This window comes from Micromesistius poutassou (genome assembly GCF_964030765.1).
Source record: "Micromesistius poutassou genome assembly, chromosome: 8".
Classification (NCBI taxonomy): Eukaryota; Metazoa; Chordata; class Actinopteri; order Gadiformes; family Gadidae; genus Micromesistius; species Micromesistius poutassou.
Genome location: NC_140278.1, coordinates 17570086 through 17594604, shown reverse-complemented (window position 1 = coordinate 17594604; position 24519 = coordinate 17570086). Strand labels below are relative to the sequence as shown.

General features: G+C 50.2%; 1 protein-coding gene across 1 annotated transcript; it reads right to left on the bottom strand.

Annotated features, from left to right (window-relative positions):
- Positions 1-9509: 9509 nt before the first annotated feature.
- arhgef5 (Rho guanine nucleotide exchange factor (GEF) 5) lies at positions 9510-21534 on the bottom strand. The gene is made up of 15 exons (XM_084471946.1): positions 20926-21534; positions 16283-20347; positions 15520-15565; positions 15310-15359; positions 14156-14562; positions 13593-13753; positions 13332-13484; positions 12896-13025; positions 12506-12580; positions 12279-12368; positions 11847-11989; positions 11455-11598; positions 11272-11342; positions 10985-11089; positions 9510-10805 (listed from the first exon to the last, which is right to left on the bottom strand). Exons 2-15 carry the CDS (start codon positions 20325-20327, stop codon positions 10663-10665), a joined length of 5763 nt encoding a protein of 1920 aa, XP_084328072.1. The 5' UTR covers positions 20328-20347; positions 20926-21534; the 3' UTR covers positions 9510-10662.
- Positions 21535-24519: the final 2985 nt, after the last annotated feature.

The window sequence follows — 24519 nt, the reverse complement described above, 5'->3', positions numbered from 1 at the left end:
GGTGAGGCGTGGGAAAGTTTCAATCTTTTTCAATCTCTCCTTCCTAACCCTAGCCACTACTACCCTAACCCTACTACCCTAACTCTGCAAAATGTCAGTGGGCGTGCGAAGAGCGCGCACGGCGAACGCTTTGGATAACCATAACCCAATTATTTTTACAAAACAGTCCTCGTTTTGTATAAACACATTGAAGGGAAGGCTTATAGAAAAGCCATTGGCTGTTGTTGACGTAGGACATTCAAAATGTGTTTAGATATTTTTTAATCATGCATTTAATCATGCATTGACATGGGAACACAGCTGTATACTGATACCTGCTGCCATAGATATGTATATAACCAAGACCTCAGAATTTATTCCCAGTCTGACCCAGAAAGAAGGAATTTAACAGAAGGCAACAGTGTGTCATGGCCTTTAATTAGTTTAGTAATTTGGTTATTGGTTGATAGCCTACACTAAATTAAGACACCTTATAATTTTGTTTTGAGGAGGGCTGTCAAACCATGAGAAAACCTTTAGGGTCTATATTGCGAGAATAGGTTACTTGGACCCCGCTCATTGCCAAACGTGACTTTATTTAGCCTAATGACTGATATTGAAAAGTAACAACATGGAATTAATGAATAAATCAGAATTAAAATACTATATCCTAATTAAAATATAGCCAGAAGCCAAGAGATTCAGTAAACTGAGCCTATATTGACTTGTTCTTTCCGTGCTTAGCTCGAAAGGCACTTGCAATATAAATGAAATATAGGCTAAATAACACCAAACTAACAATTTCTAGTTGAATTTCAACAAGGTCTACAGTCCACACAGAGAGGCAGAGAGACAGAAGACATGGAAGGAGGGAGACAGACAGACCGGAAGAGTTTTTGGAAAGGATCATGCCATTTAAGAGAAGTTCTCTGAAAAGGTCTTTGAGGTATCTTTTTGCCATCTTTCTCTCTTGTTCAAATGTTGGGAATCACATAAAAATGCACATTTGATGTTCTTGTTCATTTTGATACCCTGGCTGTAATTTTAAGTATTGAGTAAGTAAATTAAACCAAATAGCGGAGTATCCGCATTAATTGCGTTAAAAAAAAAAACAGTAATAAAACAAACGTAACATTGTTTTTAAAATGACAGCACTAGTTTGAGGCATTTATTTGCGCTCTCAGACCATAACCAAGACTTTATTTTCTTCTTCCCAAATGCGCGTCTTTCACTCAAAACGTTTCACGCGCAACTTAAAGAAGGGAGCGGCGAGAGAGAAAGGTGCGTGGAGGACGTTGTAGATCAGCCTGCACTGCAGTCAATGCAGGAGGTCCGAATAGATGGATAGATAGATCTAACGAGCATGTTTCCTGTATATTCTGTGGTCTAGTGGTGAGTGATCAACAGTGAATGGACGGAAAAAAGTTTATTATTTTTTTTTTCAAAGATGGGCTATTTGCCGTGATATCTCTTGCGTGTGCGTGAGAGCGTGAGATTGATACTCAAAGCGTGAGTGTCACGCCAGATGCGTGAGAGTTGGCAACCCTGTAACCACTACTGCCTAACCCTAACCCTAACCCTAGGGATTGTTGAGGGATTGTCTACAAAAATAGATTCGGGGCTATTTCAATTTGATCCGGGGCTTTAGCCCCGAAAAAAACAGCCTAGTGACGCCACTGGTTGTAATGGTATCGTTTACCAAGCTACATGGTAAATAATCATGAAAAATGACCCAAAATATCGATGTTTAAATAGGGGACATAATTCACTCACATCATCGCTGGCTTAAAACCTATGACCATTATGACCACCATATGATGGAAGCAGTTGGATGTGGATGTCCATGTCCTACTGGCTGCAGCCAGACATTATTGAAACCTATGACGATTATGACGGTAGCAGTTGGATGTGGATGTCCTACAGGCTGCAGCCAGACATTATTGAAACCTATGTCAATTATGACGGTAGCAGTTGGATGTGGATGTCCTACAGGCTGCAGCCAGACATTATTGAAACCAGTGTTGTGCATGAACTAGTTCAAAATAAGTATTTCATTAGTTCAGCTAGTTCAAAAGAACTAGTTAATTGAACAAGTTCATTTTTCTATGAACATTGAACTGAACGTAACATATTTTTAACTAAAGAACTTGAACTTGAACTAGTTCAGATTTTGTGACATTCTGAATTGATGCTTAGGTCCAGGTGACATGTTTATTAAATAGAGGGTAACACTTTATTTGAAGGTGTCTACATTAGAGTGACATGACACTGTCATAACTACAATATGACACTGTCATAGTTATGAGTGTCATGACACTCTTATGTAGACACCTTCAAATAAAGTGTAAAGCTGAACTTTGAACTAGTTCATGTGAAGTGTGAACTTGCACAACACTGATTGAAACCTATGATGATTATGACGGTAGCAGTTGGATGTGGATGTCTATGTCCTACAGGCTACAGTCAGACATTGAAACCTATGACGATTATGACGGTACCAGTTGGATGTCCATGTCCTACAGGCTGCAGACAGACATTGAAACCTATGACGATTATGACGTAGTAGTTAGATGTGGATGACCTACAGGCTGCAGGCTACAGGCTGCAGGCTACAGGCCGCGTCTTGGAAGGGCCCCAACAGTGTGGAAGACATCATGTCTGATCCCTGTCCCAAAGAAGCCACACCCCAAAGAACCCAATGACTTCCGACTGGTTGCCCTCACATCACACATAATGAAAACTATGGAGAGACTGCTTCTGCATATACTCAGACCCCAGGTACACCACACACTAGACCCACTACCTACAGTTTGCATACCAGGAGAAGGTAGGAGTGGACGATGCCATCACATATCTACTGCACAGGACGCATTCTCATCTGGATAAGGGGAAAAGTGCTGTTAGAATCATCTTCTTTGATTTTTCCAGTGCTTTTAACACCATTCAACCCCTCAGACTGGGAGACAAACTTCTGCAGATGGGTGTGGACGCTCACCTGGTATCCTGGATTACTGACTACCTGACAGGGCGGCTGCAGTTCGTCAGACTGAAGGACTGCCTCTCCGACACTGTGGTCTGCAGCACCGGAGCACCACAGGGAACTGTGCTCTCTCCTGTCCTGTTCACCCTGTACACGTCTGACTTCTGCTACAACAAGGAGTCATGCCACATGCAGAAGTTTTCGGACGATACTGCGATTGTGGGGTGTATCAGGGATGGGCAGGAGGGGGAGTACAGGAGCCTGGTGGAGGACTTTGTGCAATGGTGCAAACTCAACCACCTGCAACTCAACACTGCTAAGACCAAGGAGATGGTGGTGGATTTCCGTAGGTCTAAGCCCGCTCTGCTGCCAGTCTCCATTGAGGGGGTCAATGTGGAGGCGGTAGGAACATACAAGTATCTGGGGGTACACCTGGACAATAAACTAGACTGGTCAGCCAACACTGATGCAATCTACAAGAAGGGACAGAGCCGGCTGTACTTTCTGAGGAGGCTATGATCCTTTAATGTCTGCAGCAAACTCCTCGGGATGTTCTACCAGTCTGTGGTCACCAGCGCCCTCTTCTATGGTTGTGTGCTGGGGAGGAAGCACTAGGAAGAGGGATGCTGGGCGACTGGAAAGGCTGATAAGGAAAGCTGGCTCTGTTGTGGGCGCCGAACTGGAGAGCATCACATCAGTAGCAGACAACAGGACCCTGAGCAAACTACTCACCATCATGGACAATGAAAGTCATCCACTCCATAACACCTTCATTCAACAGAAGAGCTTGATCAGTTGGAGACTACGCTCACTGACATGCAAAACTGACAGACTGAACAAATCATTTGTCCCCAGGGCTATACAACTGTACAATCTGTCAATGAAAAGGCATTGAGATAGACTTCTCTGCATACTCTTCACCCTCGCGACCACTGTCCCTACCTCACTGTTTTATCTCACTTTATACAATATTTACTGGCTATGTTAGCCCTTTGCACAGCCCCTCCCTCCCTACCTCAGCTGGGACTAATGCACTTCAACCTTAATATTACTGACTGTTTATTTGTGTTCATCTCCCAATGTTTAAATTATTCAGTATAATGTCCATATTATTTATTGTTGCATTTTTATCTCTATGCTGCTATAGGTCCTTTCTACCAGGATCTTTTTTTTTATAATCCTGCTTGTGTTATTATGTGTATGTTATGTGTGATGTCTGTCTTGGACCCTGAATTTCCCCTAGGGATCAATAAATTACTATCTATCTATCTATCTTTACTTTACTTATTTTTACATTAAATATTCCCAACAACTAAAGCCTAAAATACTGAATAGCGGAACACTAAAAATATATATATATATATTGTGACAACCCGCTCCCCACCCGGGGGAACCGGGGGGTAGTGGTTGACGGGGTATACCGCCTTCACCCACCAGTCGGCAGCAGAGCGGGCGTCGGCACCCGGCGCAATCACCGGGATGCAACGCACCTGGCCGGAGGGGGGAAGAGTCGGCATAAAAGACAAGCATGGACGCACACCGGGGGGAACAAGAAGGACCAGCAAAGAGCCAGTAGATATCAGAGAGTCTCACGGAGACCACCGTTATTCTAGTATTCGCTTTGCATTACCTTGTACCCATTGAGCCGAATAAACGCCAGCTTCGGCTCACCCTGCAATCTGAGTGTGGTGCATTCCGTGTGTGTGTGAGTACCATTCGTGAACCGGGCTGCCACATATGGTGGAGAATGCGGGCAACCCGACGCCACTACCTCACACGGTAACGTACCCACTCAATCCATCATGCAGAACCCCGACGGCACCGCCGCTCCCTCTGTTGTTCAGAGACAACAACAGCTCCAGGCACAGGCTGCCGCGTTACAGCGGGAGACGGCGGAAAGTCTCGCTCTGCTCCGCGAAGCGGTGATCCGGCTCACGCAGCATGCCGTCCGCGACGCGGCGACCGCCGCGCCGACGGTCGCGCCGACAGCCGCTCCGACCAGCCGACTCACCAAGCTCGGACCGGACGACGATGTCGAGGCGTACCTGGAGGTATTTGAGAGGACCGCCCGGAGGGAGAACTGGCCGGCGGAACAGTGGGCCCACATCATCGCGCCCTTCCTCACCGGTCCCGCGCAACAGGCGAGCCAGGATCTACCACCCGAGGACGCCGAGCAGTATCCAGCGCTCAAGCAGGCCATACTGGCCTACTACGGGCACAACCTCGCGGCCCGCGCCCAACGGTTTCACGACTGGCGGTTCGACATCCACGGTGCAGTGCGGACCCAGATCGCCCAGCATGGTCGGCTAGTAAGGAGGTGGCTGACCACGGGTGAGGGACCCAGCCCGGTGGATCGGGTACTCATAGATAACACCGTTCGCCAGCTGCCGGCCGACGCCAGGAGGATCCTGGCCCACCACCATCCTGAGACGGTAGACGACTTGGTCCGGCAATTGGAGAACTGGCAGGTAGCCCAGCATCTCAGCGCCAGTCCCCGGACCAGCCTGCGGCCGACCGAGAACCGACGAGACCGGAGGGGACCCCTGACGGCGTCGCGGACACCACCACCGGAGCCGCCGATCGTGTCCCGGGAGGGTCGAGAAGGGAGACGATGCTACGCCTGCGGTCAGCCGGGGCATTTGGCACGAGACTGTCCCGGGGACAGAGACGTGTCGATGCCATCGGCGTATGCGGACGAGGGTACGTACCGGCCCTGTATGTTGGCCACCTGTTGGGCACAGGGGGTAGCTGGGTCCCCGACCATCCCAGCACGGGTTATGACCCAGGACACACAGGCCCTCCTGGACACGGGGAGTGTGGTGACCCTCCTTCGTCCCGAACTAGCGGGGGGGAAGGGTGGGGAACCTATGGAGGGGGCCTGTGTACACGGGGATACCCGGACCTATGGGTCCTGCCATGTGGTCATACGGACCCCCTACGGGGTGTTCACAGCCCGGGCGGGGATCGTACCCCACCTGCCGGTACCCCTTCTTATCGGGAGGGATTGCCCGATTTTCCACAGACTCTGGGAGCCGGAGCGGGAAAATCGGGTAAGGGGAGAGCCTGCTCGCCGAGCGAGGAGGAAGGGGCGGCCGGCGTATGGGGCCATCCGGATACCAGCGACCCAGGAGGAGTCATCGGCAGAGGACCCTGGGCCCGAAGGGGACGGACCCTCGCCACCGGGATCTCCAGCCCGCTCGGGAGGGCACGCTTCGGGATCACAGCGGCTCAGACCCGGCACCTCGGATACCCTGACGGCGCCAGACCTGGACGAACCACCCGAGGAAGCAGAGAGTTCTCCTCTCACCGAGTTTTCGGACTTCCTACCGGAGGGGGGGGTAGGAACCACTCGGCCGGGCCAGTTCGCGAGCGCCCAGCTGCAGGACGACGCCCTCAAACACGCCTGGAGCCATGTCCTCGCACACGACGGACAGACCCGGGACTCGGTGAGTTGCCTGCCACACCCACATTTTAGCACCAGGGGGGCTCTGCTATACCGGGTGGTGGAAAAGGACGGGGCGGTGACCGAGCAATTAGTGGTCCCTCGGACGTATGTCAGCAAGGTGCTGTATATGGCCCACACGCACCTCCTGGGAGCACACCTGGGCATGGACAAAACCCGGGATCGGGTCTTGGCGAGATTTTACTGGCCGGGGGTGAAGAGGGACGTAGAACGTTACTGCCAAACGTGCCCGGAGTGTCAGCGGGTAGCTCCTCGCTCCTCGGCTAGGAACCCGCTTATTCCCATGCCAATCATAGAGACTCCGTTTGACAGGATAGCTCTGGACATTGTGGGCCCCCTTCCCAAGACCAGCAGGGGACACCGGTACATCCTGGTGCTGGTAGACTATGCAACCCGGTACCCTGAAGCCCTGCCCCTGCGCGCGGCCACCGCTAAGGCGGTAGCGAGGGAACTCATGCTTCTGTTTAGCCGGGTGGGGATAGCACGGGAAGTACTGACGGACCAGGGGTCTTGTTTTATGTCTCGGGTCCTAAAAGAACTGCTCAGACTTCTCCAGGTCAAACAGCTCCGGACGTCGGTGTACCACCCCCAGACGGACGGCCTGGTGGAACGGTTTAATAAAACCTTAAAACAGATGCTGAAAAAGGCCATGGACGCAGATGGGAAGAACTGGGACCAGCTGTTGCCCCATGTACTGTTTGCGGTGCGGGAGGTGCCCCAGGCTTCTACGGGGTTCTCTCCGTTCGAGCTTCTGTACGGGAGGAGGCCTCGGGGAATCCTGGATCTCGCCAAGGAGACCTGGGAGAGTCAACCGTCACCCCACCGCACCGCGGTGGAACACGTCGAACAGGTGAGGGACCGAATGGCCCAGGTCTGGCCCATCGTCCGGGAACATCTCGGGCGTGCCCAGCAGGCCCAGGCGAGGGTCTACAATCGGGGAGCCCAGCTGCGCGTCTTCCGGCCTGGGGATCTGGTGCTGGTCCTGGTCCCGACGGCGGAGTGCAAGTTCTTGGCCAAATGGCAGGGGCCATACGAGGTGGTCGAGAAAGTTGGAGAGGTAAATTACCGAGTGCGTCAACCAGGGAGGCGTAAGCCTACCCAACTATACCATGTGAACATTTTGAAGCAGTGGAAGGGGGGAGGGGATCCGCCCGATCCGGCACCCCTGGGGTTGGTGGCCCGACGAGGAGTTCCGGTGGTCCCGGTAGGAGAGGACCTCAGCCCGGCCCAGAACCAAGACCTCGCCGACCTGGTCCTGCAACACCAGGACGTCTTCTCCGAGCTCCCGGGTCGGACCACGGTGATCCAGCACGACATCCGGACGGCGCCTGGAATAAAGGTGAGAGTCCCGCCCTACAGAGTCCCGGAGGCCAGACGGGCGGCGATCCAGGAGGAGGTGGCCCGGATGCTGCGGCTGCACGTCATCGAGGAGTCCCGCAGCGCCTGGTCCAGTCCAGTCGTCCTCGTGCCCAAACCTGACGGGAGTTACAGGTTCTGTAATGACTTCCGACGGCTGAACGAGGTGTCCGACTTCGACGCCTATCCCATGCCAAGGGTGGACGAACTGATCGAGCGACTGGGACCGGCCCGGTATCTCAGCACCCTAGACTTGACCAAGGGATATTGGCAGGTACCCTTGACCAAGTCCGCCCGGGAGAAGACGGCGTTCGCGACCCCGGAGGGCCTGTTCCAGTACACCGTTCTCCCCTTCGGAGTCCATGGAGCCCCGGCGACCTTTCAACGCATGATGGACCAGATCCTGCGGCCGCACCGGGCCTACGCCGCCGCCTACATAGATGACATCATCATCCACAGCGACAGCTGGGATGTCCACATCCGACAGCTGAGGGCCGTACTGGGCGAGCTACGGAAGGCGGGGCTCACCGCCAATCCGGCCAAATGCCGCCTCGGGTTGGAGGAGACGGCCTACCTGGGCTATCAGGTGGGTCGGGGAAACGTCAGGCCCCAGGAGAGCAAGGTGGCTGCCATCAGGGACTGGCCCCGACCGACCTCCAAAAAACAGGTAAAGTCGTTCTTAGGGCTGGTCGGGTATTATCAGCGGTTTATACCCGGTTTCGCCACCCTGGCCAGCCCTATGAACGACCTGACCCGAAAGACATTGCCAGACCGGATCCGGTGGACGGAGGCGGCCGAGAAGGCCTTCGAGTCGCTCCGGGGAGCCTTGTGCTCCGAACCGGTGCTCATAACCCCAGACTTTACTTCTCCCCTCATAGTGCACACCGACGCCTCGGAGGTGGGGCTGGGGGGAGTCCTATCCCAGGTCCGGGCTGGAGAGGAGCACCCTGTCACGTATATCAGCCGGAAGCTCCTGCCCAATGAGAGGAATTACTCGACCGTGGAGAAAGAGGCCCTGGCCATCAAGTGGTCACTGTCTAAACTCAGGTACTACCTCCTAGGTCGGGAGTTCACCTTGGTCACCGATCACGCCCCGCTGAAGTGGATGGCCGGCGCCAAGGACTCCAACGCCAGGGTGACGCGGTGGTTCCTGGCCCTCCAGGACTTCCGGTTCAAGGTGGACCACCGACCTGGCCGAGAACACGCGAATGCCGACGCCTTGTCACGCCGGGATGCCTGCCTGGGCTGGGTTCCCGGGGACCGGAGGCCTCAGCTAACGGGGAAGGGATGTGACAACCCGCTCCCCACCCGGGGGAACCGGGGGGTAGTGGTTGACGGGGTATACCGCCTTCACCCACCAGTCGGCAGCAGAGCGGGCGTCGGCACCCGGCGCAATCACCGGGATGCAACGCACCTGGCCGGAGGGGGGAAGAGTCGGCATAAAAGACAAGCATGGACGCACACCGGGGGGAACAAGAAGGACCAGCAAAGAGCCAGTAGATATCAGAGAGTCTCACGGAGACCACCGTTATTCTAGTATTCGCTTTGCATTACCTTGTACCCATTGAGCCGAATAAACGCCAGCTTCGGCTCACCCTGCAATCTGAGTGTGGTGCATTCCGTGTGTGTGTGAGTACCATTCGTGAACCGGGCTGCCACAATATATATATATATATATTTATATTTACACACAGATGACTTTGTGTGTGTTCATTCCAAAAACTGTTTTTCATGATTGAGAAGGCTTTAATTTACATATTTCATGAAATATATGTAATATACCTCAAAATGTTTGATTGCACCAATGTCATTGGTTCATACTTTGCCAGCATGCATTCATTCCCTAAACATATTTTTTATATGCACAAATAATACAAATTCAAGTCGCACTTTCCCAAAACTAAACATTCTTTGAAACACAGTTAGGGGTGTGTGTGTGTTCGTGTGGTATTTTGAAAATACATCTTTGTGTGTACTTTCATATTGAACAATTGCCAGGCCCTGAAACAGTAGTTTTTCCACAGACGGGTCCTGACTGCAGCACAGGCTCCATCGCTCATGATATATACTTTTCTTCGACTGTCAGCCAAAACCCCCTGCTAGATGCAACCCAAAAGACCAGCAACAACACTGCAATGGACATTGTTTGGTCGTCAGTCCGTTTCTCTCTGAACAGAGTTTTTGGTCCTCCACATTTCAGCTAACCTGACTCTCGCCAGATGAATTTCGTTCCGCCTAGCTCCACTCATCCATCTGGGATCGCTCCTGTTGGGAGGTATTTGGGGACTACCAGAAAATGGTAGAGCCAATCAGGACCACCGGGCGAGATTTTTATAGATGTGACGTAGCGGAGAAGCGACTGTTTTTTTTCAGACAACAATGGCGGCACGCATCGAGGAAGCAAGCGTCAACATTGATGCTGCTATTTCATCCGTGTTGTCCAACCTAGCGACAATTTTTTCTTTAAAAGAACATCAGAACGGCTCTGAAGGCTTTTGTTGGTGGAAACGACAGCGTCACGGGGTGGTTTCGATGTGAGTGGTTGAAGTAGCACGTTAATAAAGATGACGGACAAGTGGTTCATCCAATCATATGCGAGGATTTTTGATAAGGCCCAGCCTTCTAAAGCACCTCTTCAATGGAGCGATCCCAGATGGATGAGAGGAGCTAGGCGGAACGAAATTCATCTGGCGAGAGTCAGGTTACATTTCAGCCAGCCTCCACAGATGGCCGGCTTGCATCCTATGCAGTGAATCCACAATCTCAATAAGTCCTCATCCAATGGGGTGTGCGTTTGTCCTCTCCCAATGGGGTGTGCGTCGTTTGCCCTCTTCCAATGGGGTGTGAGTCATTTGCCCTCTCCCAAAGGGGTGTGCATGGCTGCTCACACAGCGGCGGTGGCCGTGGTCAGCTTGAGGGCGTCCTGCAGATTGCGTTGGCAGACTCCTGAGTTGGTGATGGTCTCTAGGTGGGATTCAGGCATCCAACCCCGATGCCGGTCAGAGAGTTTAGTCCCCTCGACCCAGCCTGGCGGAGGGGGGAGGCAAAAAATGTTATTCAACCATGAAAATAAACTATTTGTGTTTTGTTTCGATGATGTGTATGTTTCCCCACCCACACCACAGCAGGTTTGATCAACCCTAAAATGCTCCACAGTGTGATAATAGTGACTAATGTAGAGATTGTGGAGGGGTGGATGGTTTTACCGTCGCCACTCTGCTGGTGCACCAGTATGACGTCAGCTTTCTCCAGGGACAGCTCATCTGGTTGCTGAGTGACAAACGCACGAATACACTGCATCTGTGCAAAATCTGAAAACACACACACACACACACACTTTTTAATTGTTACTCATCTCGATTCAACACCTATATTGTGTCATTTTGTAATAGTGTGGCATAACAATGTTTGCACTATTCAAAACACATAATTTTAAATGAATGCCTAACAAGACACTCGTTTTCTAATGTGTGGAGCAACGTTCCGGCCTTACCTTGCGCAGCGGAGAAATCCACCTCAGGTTGGGGCCGGGAAATAGCAGAGATCCAACGCAGCTTATCGTTCCTGAAGAAAAGAGACAGGCACATTAAAAAAACGATTGTCCTTGTATGGGTGTATTTCTGATCCAACTCTCACAGTCCAACTCAAGACCAAACACTGCCATGACGTTGCTTACTGTGTGTCAGTTCTCAGCAGCAGGGCTTTCTGCGAGAGGTGCAGCCGGAACAGATTCTTCTGCAGGGAGTGCAGCTTCACCCGACAGTTCTCAGCACGCAGGTCCGATACGGGGGAGTGGTCAATTACCGTGAATCTACCCCCTCTGTGAACAAATGGATACACCGTGATGAATCGCAGGGGACCAAAGGGGGTCGTCATCGAGATATTTTATAAAAAGAAAATATTAAATAAAAAAATTAAAAAGTACAATAGAAAGTCACAAAAATGGATGAATGAAAACAATGACTGTTACAGTTTACAAGGATGTCTTACGAAAAGATCTTAAAATACCCTCTACATCTACTCCCAACTTCAGGGAAAGGGAGGATGAGCGGTGACTCATGGACTCACTCTTTGTGCAGCGACAGCAGCAGATGGTCGTTGAAGAGGTGCAGGTAGATGCTCCTCTCTGTGTCCTTCACAGAGAACTCCATCAGCTCCGTCACCGGCCCCTCCCTCACCAGCCGCCGAGACTGGCTGACCAGTGGCAGAGTCTGCAGGACACGCACACACACACAGTCATATCTTTGTGTTTTTTTTCATATTGAACAATTGCCAGGCCCTGACGTTTTTCACAGATTGGTGCTGACTGCAGCACAGGCGCCATCGCTCATACAACCCAAAAGACCAGCAACAACACTGCAACGGACATTGTTTGGTCGTCAGTCTGTCTCTCTGGGAGGGGGGGGGGGGGGGGGGGGTTCAGAGTCCTATAAGTGATTCTGTAAACACACACATTCTGATTTGCTAACATGAACCCCACCTTCCCCCCATATTATTTACCTTGCACTCAAAGTCCACCATGGCGCTGAGGGAGACCAGGGACTCTATGCTTTTCATCTGGGAAATACTCTCGTTGCTCTCTTGGATCATCTAAGGAGACGGGAACAGAGAGAAGAAATAGACACAGAAATAAAACAGGTTTTAATAAGAAGAAAATGGATAAACATCCTTTATTGTGGTTAACACAAAAGTGCACAACCCCATTCCTCATACAAGACGTGCCGTACCTTCTCCAGTAGTTTCAGTGCTTTGATGGCCTGCACCACCTCCTCTGTACCGGGGGCGGTCCTTTTCACTATGTTCTGCGCATGAACAAAAACAATCCAAAAAATAAGATGATAGGCCATAGACCGACACATTGCAGTGTTCAGATTAAACACACTTGCTGTACATTTCAATCCAAAACATGGGCATTCAGCAATACCTTGCGGAGCAATACCGATTCAATGTAGGCATTTGAGGAACTTCAATTCCTTGTTATATCTCTGTGTACTTTGCAGTCGTTTGAAGAACAACGGGAGGTATATTTCAGTGTCCCGAAGTTCTCAACAGAGTCCCAGTTTGTGATAACTCTGTTAGTAAAACACAGCTAGTGGATGAGGCGTGTGTGGACCCACCTGGACCAGTAGCTTGATGCGTGTGATCCTCTGGAAGGGGAGGATGAGGAAGGAGCGCAGGGGAAGCCTCTGGCAGACCGGACTCCTCTCCAGCTTCTCCACCACCCGCTTGAACCTCTGGTTTTCATTCCTACGCCCAAAGGTCACATTATTCATTGGCTTGAATGAGGATATTCGGTACTGAAACCAAGCAATGAGTCCAAAGAGGTCCTAATTATTAATTCACAGGAATTAAAAATGACAAATCATATTTTATCTTTCACTTTTTTTTTTCTTTTGATCCTTTTTCATACAACTTCCCGCAGACTAAACCTGGGAGGGTCTTCAGTTGCAATGAAGTCATGTGTATAGGCGCCTTTCACATAAGACGTGCTTTGATCTGATTTGCAAGGCGCAATGCTTTCGCGATTCATCACGTATTTGAGGGAGGACTTACATCAGCCTCTGGTAAGTAGCGTCTTGATACGACTGATTGGTGAGATAGGGCACATAAACCATCTTGAAGCGTTGGCAATGTCGGGCGATTACGTCACACACGGTGAACTGGAGCATGTCGGACTCCACCTTCTCCTCCAGCTTTGACAGAAAACTGAAAAAGAAAGATATTTTAGGGTCATTTACAAAAAAAACAACGTATGCACTTCATTATGGTTTGTTGTGCCTGAGGGCAATTCATAACATTAGCAGTCATTATAACCTGTGGCTTATGGCACGGACATCGGCGAAGCGGGAGAAGAGCCAGTTTCTGTCCTGAGTGGTCAACAGCACTCCCAGCTGTTTGGACTTGACAAAGTGCTCCACCACGATGTCCAGACTGCGGCAGTAAGACGCTTCCGAGGTGACGACCTCAAACCGCACCTTGGAGTGGAAGCAGAGGGGTGGGGGATTATTTAGAAGTTATCAACAAACTCCCAATGACGCAAGGATGAAACAGTAGGATGTGAATCATCGTAGGCGTTTCTTCTCCAGAGCTCTGGGGTTGTGAAATGTTTAACTGAACTGACAAAAATCATGTTTTGATCTATGATACATGAACATGCCAAGGAACTGGCATTTGGGATTTCCCAAGTGTTTCCCAAGTGTTAAGAAGAAATAACAGTAAACTTCCATTGATTTTCCTCTAGTTAACTGATTATTACTTTGGGAAAATCTAGAAAGTGCTTTCTTGTTTAACAAAACAAAAAAAGGAAACCGTAGGTCTGATTTGCCGGACAAACGTATTGATAACCAACCGTAATCCTAACCATCCACCTCCCTCACCTCTTGCAGACGCCTCTGGTCCTCCGAGAGCTGCCCCAGCTCGGTGCTGTTGCGGACCGCCGGCAGGTCCTGCCACAGCGAGGTGGACTGGCCCAGGGAGATGGAGAGGCGCGGGGACGGGGGCCTGGGCTCCGCCTTGGGGGTCTCGGGGAGGGGCAGGTTCTTGGCACTGCTGCTGCTCCGCGAGGTGGACAGCGAGTGAGGGTGAGGGACGAACGGGAGCGGGGGCAGGGGCCGGCTGGCGGGGGCAGAGGGGGGAGCAGGAGGAGCCGAGGTCGGGGGCCCGGACGGCAGGGGCCCGGCGGGGGGGCTCTCCTCGTGGATGGGCACGACAGTGAAGTGCGACTGGCGCAGGATCTCTATGTTTTGAGCCTCCTCGCTGTACTGCTGGTAGAGCTGGGCAGCGTCTGAGCAGAGAGAGAGAGAAGGAGAGGGGAGTGAGAGTCAGTGAAAATAGTGTTGCAGGGCAGAGGATTATCGCGAGCAAGTAAGAAGAAAAAATAAAGAATTGAAGAGCAAAGGGACACAGAGCAGAAGCGAACTGGTTAGCCAAGAGGTGATATTTGCATTCTGCATTCCTTTGCACAGACTTGTTGGAATGCACGGTTGCAGTAGGGTTTTCCACCTTCTAGTATGAATATAGCAAAGCTTGCAGGGACCTGCCTATGGCCCCGGAGAATGCGTACCCACACATGTACTTCAATACAGAGAGACAGCCTTGTGTGAAGCATAACACATATTTCTTAAGATGGTTGCTCCAATTGAATGGAGAATTGGAAAAAGTCAGAGAAAATATTTAGTTGACTTATTCATTTGTTTACTTGTTACTTTTCAGTTTACATAGCGATAGCAGTCACTCAGTAACAGTAAATAGAGAATGATGAATTACAAACAATAACTGGTTGTTAAGTAAAAACTCTGACGTTTTGACCACAGTGTTAACCAAAGTCAGCATGGTGCTGATGAAATCTGTTGATTTCCTGCAGCAACTACGCTTCACTTTGTTGCTTTGGTATTTTAATGCCATGTTATGCATTATGATGAAAAGCAAATGAAAATACATCAATAAAGTTGATGAAAAGGTATGGGCTATACATTTTCTATGAGGTCATATAATGTGACCAGTGCAAAGAAAGACAAACAGAGCAACTTACTGAAAAACTTGGAGTTCCTTTTCTTTCGCCCAACTTTGTCAAAAACATTCCTGTAGTTAAGAGAACACAGTCCAAACATGTATAAGTATGAAAACTGACCATATTCAAAGCAATCATAAACAAAAAAACATATCCAAGTCTAAATAGTTTCATTTCACAGTTGTAGTTGCCCAATGTTTTTAAAGTGACACAAATCAACGTTTGGCTCACCTGAGGTCATCTTCCCCCCAGGTTTGGGAAAAAGCACTCTCATCGTCTGTAAGAAGAGAATATCCACCCATAAAGTTGTGATACAGATGCATTAACAGCCCTGCCCTATGTTCCAACTGGATGTGTTCAATAAATGAAGCACCTTGTTAAAGTAAATAATCCCTTAAGTAGCTGCAATAAAAAAGTAAAATGAAGTAATGATAGAAATATCCAGGTAAATTATTAACCCTGGCTAGAAGCTTCCTGACAACGAAAGATTCACTTGATTAGGTTTAATGTTTTTGTGGACTCTGCTTCAGGTAATTCTGATGTGAGAGAAGTGAGAGATAGAAACTCAGGTCTTATATGTATTGCCCACAACAAGGCTTGTGTTTCCAACTGTCGTGTCTCCTCCCACCACCGGCGGCGGCTTCTCGGCCGCCCCACAGCTGTGACGCAATTGGGATTTCTGAGAAATACAGTCTCAAAACAGTGCACCGGTGACAGGTCCAGACCAACACTTGCTGGGAAAGCTAGCACCCAAAATGGTAACATGCAGACTAGATAAACCTTAGATATCCTCTGGAAGCGTAAATTTGAGATAGGGCTGCTAGATTGCTAGATTATTACTAGATTAAAAAAAGAATGTATTAGTAATGATGTCAGTAAATGATTTGAAGTGTGATTCATACAAAGGATGATGCAGTATTAGTTGATATTGATTTGATCCCAGCAGCCTCCAATTTCAGTTTCTCACACACTCTCACACACATTTTCTTTTTACCTGTGGTGGAGAAAATTCTGGTTCTGCGGTCCCTTCCAACATCTCCTTCTTCCTCCTCCTCCTCTACACGTTCTTCTTTTCTTCGCTCGGTTGTTTTGCGGAATCCCCCTCGTCGCGTGGGCCCCTTAGAGCCCAGCTCTAGCATACTACTGCTTCTGCCTCTGCCCCCCATCGCCGCGCTGTCTCCTCGCCCCTCCGCCATCTCCCCTACCTCCCCCTGCTGGTCCTCCTCTGACCATTCTGACCCACTCCCTCCATGCCTCAACACAACACCACCCCCACTGCTCTCCTGAGTCGCCTGTCCCATTTCCCCTTCCTCCCCCTCAGCCGGCCCCCCCACCGCCGCCTCCTGCCCTGGGCTGTGCTGGGCCGCGGTGGTCTCTCCGTGGAGTTGGTTTGCATCCGAGTCATAGTTTAGACAGGGACAGCTGCGGGGCTTGTACAGCGTTTTGCTCACAGAGAGATACATCTCCACCTCCTTCGCCCTCATGGCCTCCTCATGCGCCATCATCTCCACCTCATTCCTCCCGTCCCCCTCCCCCTCCCCTTCCCCCTCCCCCTCGGCCTGCCACGGCCCGTCTGCCCGGGGGGTCTGGGGGTCCCCTGCCTCTCTGTCCACGTGAATCTCGAGGCCCTGCACTACCACGCGAGTGTCGGTATGAGTGTGTGCGGCGGTGATTCCATGCATGTCGGCGCACGACTCGGCATGCATGTCGCGGCGGCTCTGCGCCCTACCTCTCAGCTCCTCCGACTCCGGGTGCTCCGTCTTCCCCTCATCCACCTCCGGCTCCGAGTCTTGGTCGCTGCCCTGCGACTCTTGTCCGTCACCGGAGGTGGCTGCCGTGTCTGGCTTTGCGTGTCCCTCTAGTTCGGCCGCCTGGTCCCCCGCCTCGGGCCGGGTCGGCTCGCCCCGCTGCCCCGGTGACGAGGAGGCGTCCTCGTCGATGGCGCGTTCCTCGGAGGAGCCCAGGATCTTCCTCACCACGTTCTTGGCCCACTTGAGGTGTGGGGCCTGGGAGCGTCGCTTGGCCTCCTCCTCCATGCTCCAAGCCCCGCTCATGCGGACACGGATGGACACCTCGTCCTGCTCCTCCTCCTCCTCCTCCTCGTCCTCCTCGGGTTGTGTCGTCTGTGGGTAGGTCGGAACGGGCACCGAGGTCTCCTGTGAGACCACACCATCGCCGCGTGTGTCGCCGTAGCCCCGGTCGGGCCCCTCTTGGGCCGGGCTGCTCTCCGGCGGTCCTCTGTACTCCGTTTGTTTCTCTCTCCACTGCACCAGGAGCTGCTCTGTCCGTACATCCCTGCTCACCGCTCCGATCTCGGCGTAGGGGTGCTCGGGGTTCCCCTCCGTTCGGACGCCGGTTTCCCAGTACATGACATCCATCTGGGGGGTTGACTCGGCAGCGTGGGAGCTCTCATCGCTCGCCGTCGGATCCACAGCGGGCTGGCTCCTGGGGGCGTCTGGTGCGTGCTGGTCATCGCCGTCCTGTAGTTCTGTAGTACTACCAGGAACAGGATACGTGTCACGGAGGGGCTGTGCTGCCGTTTCAACATCACAGGGCAGGCGGCTTCCTGGCACAGTGGTTTCCACTTTTTCCAGCTGATCTGTCTCTGCCGGCGGCTCGCTTTGCCCGATGACACAGAACACATACTTGGGGGGCTTCTCCTTCCCCGGTGGTGGGTCTTCTGCTTCTTCCTCGTCTTCCACTTCTTTGATGACATATTCTTTATCTTCTCTTCGCCTATTGTGTCTTCCCATTTCTTCTGCTTGAGGGCCGTGGTGAGAATGTCCCTCTTCCCAGAATTCACTGCAGTCTTCAAACTCCTCCCTCTCGTCTTCCTCGTCACCGTCACTCGACACGGTAATAAAACTGTCCTCTCCAGATAACACTTTGTCCCTGTCCCACCCAGTCTCACTTCCTCCTTTGCTCTCTGAACGTGTGCAATCTCTCGCGGGATCTCTATCACCATCTTTCACGCCCCCTTTTCCGGCATCCCTGAAACCCCTTCTTGGAGCACCCAAAGGAGACTCCATCACCTCCCTTTCCCTTTCTGCCGAGGCCTCCTCTTTCTGCTCCTCTTCCTCCTCCTCCTCCTCCGCATCTACACTGACACCTTTGGTCTCTTCTTTGCGGTCGCTAGGTCTATCAACCTGTCGTCTATCAACCTGTCGTCCTTCCTCTGATAACCTTCCATAGGGCTCCTCTAGTTGTCTCCCACTTCCCTTCCCCCCCTCTCTACCTGACCACCTCTCTTGTTCCACGGTTTTGTCTGCAGGCCCAGTGTGCGCCTCAACAAATTCATCTTCTAAAGAGGAGTCTTTGCTACATTTCCTCCTCTGTGGTTCCAACCACATCCTCCTGTGCTGCGGCACAGGGCCCGTCCTCTCCCCTCGCCTGTCTGCTGATCTCTCTGATTCATCAACGCGTCGGCTGGCTTCGACCTCGCTCTGATCTCGCCCGACATCTCGATCGCTTTCCGCCGTGCTTTCACCCTCAGACTCCTTTTCCTCATAACTGTCTCTGGTCCAAGTCTGTCTGATCTCGCTGTCTAGATCGCTGCTCCACTCTCCGCTACTCTGGTCTCGGGGCAGTGCCTTGGGGGCCGTTTCGCTCACTGGCTTGCCTGCGTTGCCTGTGCCTGGGTCGTACTGCCGTGGGTCTGCTGGTCTTTCTCGTCTCTCCCTGTACCTTCTCTCCTCCTCAGCTCTCGCCCTGTACCGTCTCTCCTCCTCCTCCTCCCTGTACCTGTGTCGCTCCCACTCTCGCTCGTCACTCGGCCTGTGTCTGTCGTCGGGCCTCCGCTCCTTTCTGTCTCTGACGGTAGTGTCTGTCCGTCTCAAGTCCTCCGCAGAGTCCCTCTCTTTTCTCCGGTCTCTCTCTCTGTAAAAGTCCCTTGTTTTCTCAGCGCCGATGCCCTGGCCTCGCTGCTTGGCGCCGTCTGCCTCTCTGTGCCTCTGCCTCTCGTCCTCTCTGTATCGCGGCTCGTCCCTGCCCTTCCTTCCCATCATCCGTTCGGTGTCCCCCTCACTTCTGCTGTGATGAGCCTCCTCCCTTCCTCTGTGCTTTGCCCACCGTTTCCCTGCTCCTCCATCACTGTCTCCCTCGCTCTTTGTGTCCCTCCTCCCGTCTCTTGCCTTTGCCCTTTCCCAATTCTCCCTCTCACTCTCAAAATACCCCTCCCTGTCTCTTCTGCGTGGACTAGGCGCTTTACTCACTCTGTCCCCGACGCTTAGCTTTGATCTTTCTCTCTCCCTTGCAATCTCTCTCTCCCGCCGGTCCCTCAAGTCGCTGGTGTCCCCTTCCCTCTCCCTCCTTCTCTCTGGATACCTGTGGTCTGGATCTCTCGGCCTTTCCCTCTGCGGTGCCGGCCTCTCCTCCCGGGTTCTGCCCCCGCTCGGTCTCCCTTCGTCTTTGACCCTGGGTCTCCCGTCATCCCGCTCTCTTTCTCGGTACCTCTCTCTATCGCCATGCCTCTCTGTTCGCCGAGCTCTGTCCCTTTCTCGCTCCGTGTCCCGCTCAACCTCTGTTCTCCTTGGCCTTTCCGTGAGCGCTTTCCTGTCCTGGCTCATCGCCTCCTCCCTTAATGCAGTCATTATTTTAGCTTGCTCCCTACTGCCGTTTCTCATTCGGGGAAATGTCCCACCTTTCTTTGCCACTCTGTCCATGTCATACTCTGCCTCTAAATGTGACACCCGCCTTCCATTTCTTAATATCTCCTCCACTTTCTCCCTCTCTCGCTCCATCCATTCCCTCTCCCCCCTGGTCCCGGGCCCTGTGACCGGCTCCCTCCCCGGGTACCAGTCCATTGGTTCCCCGTCTTTCCTCTTGTTCCTAGGGTTCTCTTTCAATCGCTCCGGTTCTCTAGCTCCCCTCCGCTCTTCTTCTCGTAGTCTGCCCCTGCCTCGGTCGCTGGTGCCTGTGGTCCCGGGGGGTCTCTGGCTGGGTTCACCGGAGATGCGTGCGTCTGACTGGTGGGGACGAACAGCGTTGTTTTGATTGGGGTGCGTGTCAAATAGGGTCCAACTGGGCCTTTTGGTCCCCATGGTACCATTATCCGCAAGTCCTATGCAACAATGAAATACTCATTAGTAATGAACCAGTCTGTGGAAGAGTCGTCTGTAAATCAAGAATAAATCTACATGCATTAAGAGTGACATGCAATAGCGCTTGACAATAACGCTGCTATAAACAATGTAGTTGGCTGTCACCTTCAGCTACCACTACGTCGACCACTGTTGCGTCAACAAGTATGCCCTTTGCTTAACATTAGCATTATTGAAATATCATAAAATAGATATCACTTAATATTTTTTTTAAACTATTACCCTTTGTATAATATGCTAATAATGTCAAAGAAACATGTTTTAAAATGTCATGGAGGAGTGTTTCGTCAAACCACACAGCATGCAGCTACTCGGTAGGAGCGCGGGTGGTGGGGGTGGAGAGCAAGAGATAAGGTGCGACCCTTTTAACAATGATTCATGATTAAAGTGTTGTTCGGCAGGCCCACCAGCATACCGAAGTAATACAAATGTAGTATCTTGCCTATGAGACATAGTTCAACAATTGTTTTTACCTTGATCGACAAGAAAGAAAATAAGCAACTCAAACAAAAAAATATGTAAAATAACTGAAACTAACCTGTATGCAGTGGTAGCAAGGGGAGTTTCTGTCTCCCCTCGGTCCAGTTCAGCGAGAAAGCATTGGCTTTCGCAACCCACAGCTCAAAGGTTACAGTTTGCCATAAAACATTCTTCTATTAAAAACGTGTTTGATATAAAAATAAAAATAAAAGATACATATACTCAGTGTGCCTGAAACTAAGTGCACTCCTTACTTCCCACTCTTACTGCGTTCTTTTCGTTTCTCCACGACAGCCCTCCTCTGCGTCTCCTTCCTTGAATTCCCAAACAAGTTTCAACAGATGACACTTATCTTCCCCTCCTTTCCCTCCCGTGTCTTGTCTCCACAGCCCGCGTTGTGAACGACGTTTCGCATGTTAAATTAAGTGCACGGTTGGCAGTAGGCCTACGCCGCAGGACAATCGAGCTTTCCCTTCCCCTTTAACCCCGGCACGACTGAAGTAGGTGAACTTAAAAGTAGACCAATGTCCTCCACTTCTTTCTACTTCTTTCTTTTCCCATGGGTGACACAGGAAGTGAACCTCCAGGTTTACTTTCTCAGAGATTTGATTGGTTGATATGCAGTAACTGGGTGTGTCTGTGTGAGCAACGCGACAGGTAAGGTCGGTACGCGGTGATCGTCAGGGCGAGCGGGGGGAGGGGAGGAGCAGAACAGCGCATTAAACACACTCACACATCACAGGGATCTGAGTTCTAGTGAATAGGCATATTACAAACTATGACTACGATTAATCCATATGATTTGCAGCAACTTAAAAGTTGTAATACGTAACATGTCAACTATCTCTTAGCTTAAAATGACCTGGACATATCAGTTGCCAATGCTGATCATGCCATGACATTTTCTACTAATAAAAATGCTGGCCTACCCGTGCTTTTCTCTTTTATTTACATGCCACTGATGCCAGGTTGTACCTCCAATGGTTATACAGTATCACAGAATTTACAAACGGCTTTAGAGATTGTCTTAGACGCCAGAGACCGAAGGTGTCAGTGTAGATGCAGAGGTGGAGGAGGAGGAGCAGAGAGAGGATCCTTCTTATTTGTCAGCTGTAGTTTAACCACAAAATAAACAATTTATAGGAAGAACTTCCTGGTACCTACAGGCAATACAGGGCTGGGGAGGCGGGTGGGATTCATTTCTTTGCAATCTGCAATCTCACCACTAGATGTCACTAAATCCTTTACCCTTCACCTTTAACATTAAACCTTGTAGCTTAAGGGCTCTTTATGGTCCCACGTTCACGCAACGCAAGGGGGTTATGGACCCCTTGCAGACCCTCCTTGCGTCCACCACAAGGGCCTGACGTGCACCTCCCAAAAATTGTAACCTTCCGTTGAGGCGACGCAGCCGCAAGGGCTGTGATTGGTCCGCTCACTAAAACCCGACGCAGGACCATAAACGTTCACGACTACGTCGAAGCGTCCGCGTGGTCCTTACATTGCGTGAACGTGGGACCATAAAGAGCCCTTTACTGTCCAATGTGTTGTGGCAAGTGGCACATGTTAAAGTGAAAAATTCGCATGAATATACTTCTACTTGCATATCTTATCGGGATAGGGCGGTATATGCTACGTTTGCTTAGAATTTATAGTTGAATCGCTCTGCACCCGAAGACTGAAAAAAACATGACCATCAATTTTGTCTTTATTTGCCCCCTAGTGCTTTGTAACTCTGCTTTGGTTCAAAGTTATGGGTTCTAAATACTTCCTCTAGATGGATAGATGGGCCTCTATCCTCAGGTAAGCATCTCAAGTCAGAGTAAGAGGGGGCCATGATGCTTCGAGAAACCGAATAGTTTATAACTGTATACATTGTCTTGGCCTAGTTGTCGAGAAGCATAATATCACAAGTTGTTAACCCATTTTAATCGTCATTTGAAACAGGCAAGAATGTGAATGATTTGTCAATAAAAGAAAGAATGGTTGAGTAGGGCAAAGTTCAAACTAACAAAATACAGGACCTCTGCCGTTGTGATTGATGACTGTGATGGTGATTGATTACTGTGATGGTGATTGACTCAGTTGAGTAAAAGCGTTTCCTTTGTGTTTGCCAAATAGCATATATACCTGTTTATCGTTCAATCTTAATAAAAAAAAAAAATAATGAATACCTTATTTGGACAGTACAATATGCTATATGCACAATATGACCCACTTATCTGGTGTCACACACCAAATAATGTCCTGGCCCTTTTCCAAATGACTTGGTGGGCTTGTGAATGATTGAACAAGATTCAATTATTGAACCACTGCCAGTAATGTAGGCCTAATATTTGAACCGGAAACAGTCCAAGTACCTATTGGGCCTGCAGATGGGAATTTACTTTTTAGATTGACAGCTCATTTCCTATGATGCTAAAAGCTTTTGTGATTGTGAAATGAATATACAAGTGGGTGTCCATAACATTCTAACCACAAAAATATTGATAAGGCATCATCAATTTAGTCGTCCTACTATCGTGAACAACCACAACTTAACAGATCGCTGGCCCACACAGACATCCCACACACACATCCTATGGTGATATCATATAGAAACATTACCGTCATTTCAGTCTTGTGAAAAATTTAAACAATTAAAAGTAAAAAAGGTGATGTTACAATGCTAAATATTCAATATCGCAAATTGTATTCATATGATGGAGAGGCCACTGAAATGAAGTAGGACACTTATAACTAAATGTTGTATACTGTACGGCAATATTAGACTCCCTGTGTGATTGGTTGTGATTGAAATGAAGCATGTGAATTGTTTGCAAAACTATTTAGCTCATTCTTCAGTCTTAGCTTATAATTCTATACTTGTTTTTGTATGAAGAACAAGCTATTTATAAGCTCATTCTGAAGAAAAAAAAAAAAAAAGTGAATACATTTTTGGAAAGGCTCAACAAAGTTTTGAATTTAAATGAGACCTGGTCATTGAAATATGTACCCAACTAGTGTAGCCCCTAGAGGTTCTCACTATAATGTTGAATTCAACGTGGTTGACTCAAGGCTGTAGCTCATCATCTTTGGCCTCTCTTTCTCAGATCATCAACAGCTTTCATCGGCTTTTTATTCCCGTAAATAAAATAAAACTCAAGGTCCACTATGACTCAGTAGTGCACCTCGTGGTGTAACCATGATAAGGCAGTAATACCAGGCAGTGAATCATCCAATAACGTGTTAGAAGAGAAACAAACAAACAAACAAACAAACAAACACAAGCGAAGTGGTAAAGCTGGGGCCCGACGTGTCTGTCCAAACGGTGGCGCTGTTGAGCCGCATCGAAGCACTCTCGGAGAGCCCCCTGGCGGCTCTTCATGTAAACACAACACAGACGCACGCCGTTTCTCCAAGTTCAACCGTAAACAGGGAAATTGAAGAGAAAGGAATTGGACATGTTTTGTTGTTTACAGAACCCCCTATGCTATGCATCGTACTGGACTTACAAGGCGGTGGATCGGTTCACACGTGCTCATTGGACGCGGTCGTCCCTCCAGCGGTGTTGCCAGATTTGGTCAAATTTCCCGCCCAATCTGGCCCAATCTGGCAACACTGCCGTCCAGTCACGTGCTTGTGTTTAGTTTCACTTCCGCGCTCGGGTATT

What these genes read in the sequence shown, in the direction of transcription:
- arhgef5 (XM_084471946.1), bottom strand. Translation starts at nt 20,327, where the DNA reads ATGGGGACCAAAAGGCCCAGTTGGACCCTATTTGACACGCACCCCAAT. An exon ending in CACTGAAACTACTGGAGAAG is followed by an intron (nt 12,369 to 12,505) that starts GTACGGCACGTC and finishes CCGTCTCCTTAG; the next exon opens with ATGATCCAAGAGAGCAACGA. An exon ending in GCACCAGCAGAGTGGCGACG is followed by an intron (nt 10,806 to 10,984) that starts GTAAAACCATCC and finishes CCCCTCCGCCAG; the next exon opens with GCTGGGTCGAGGGGACTAAA.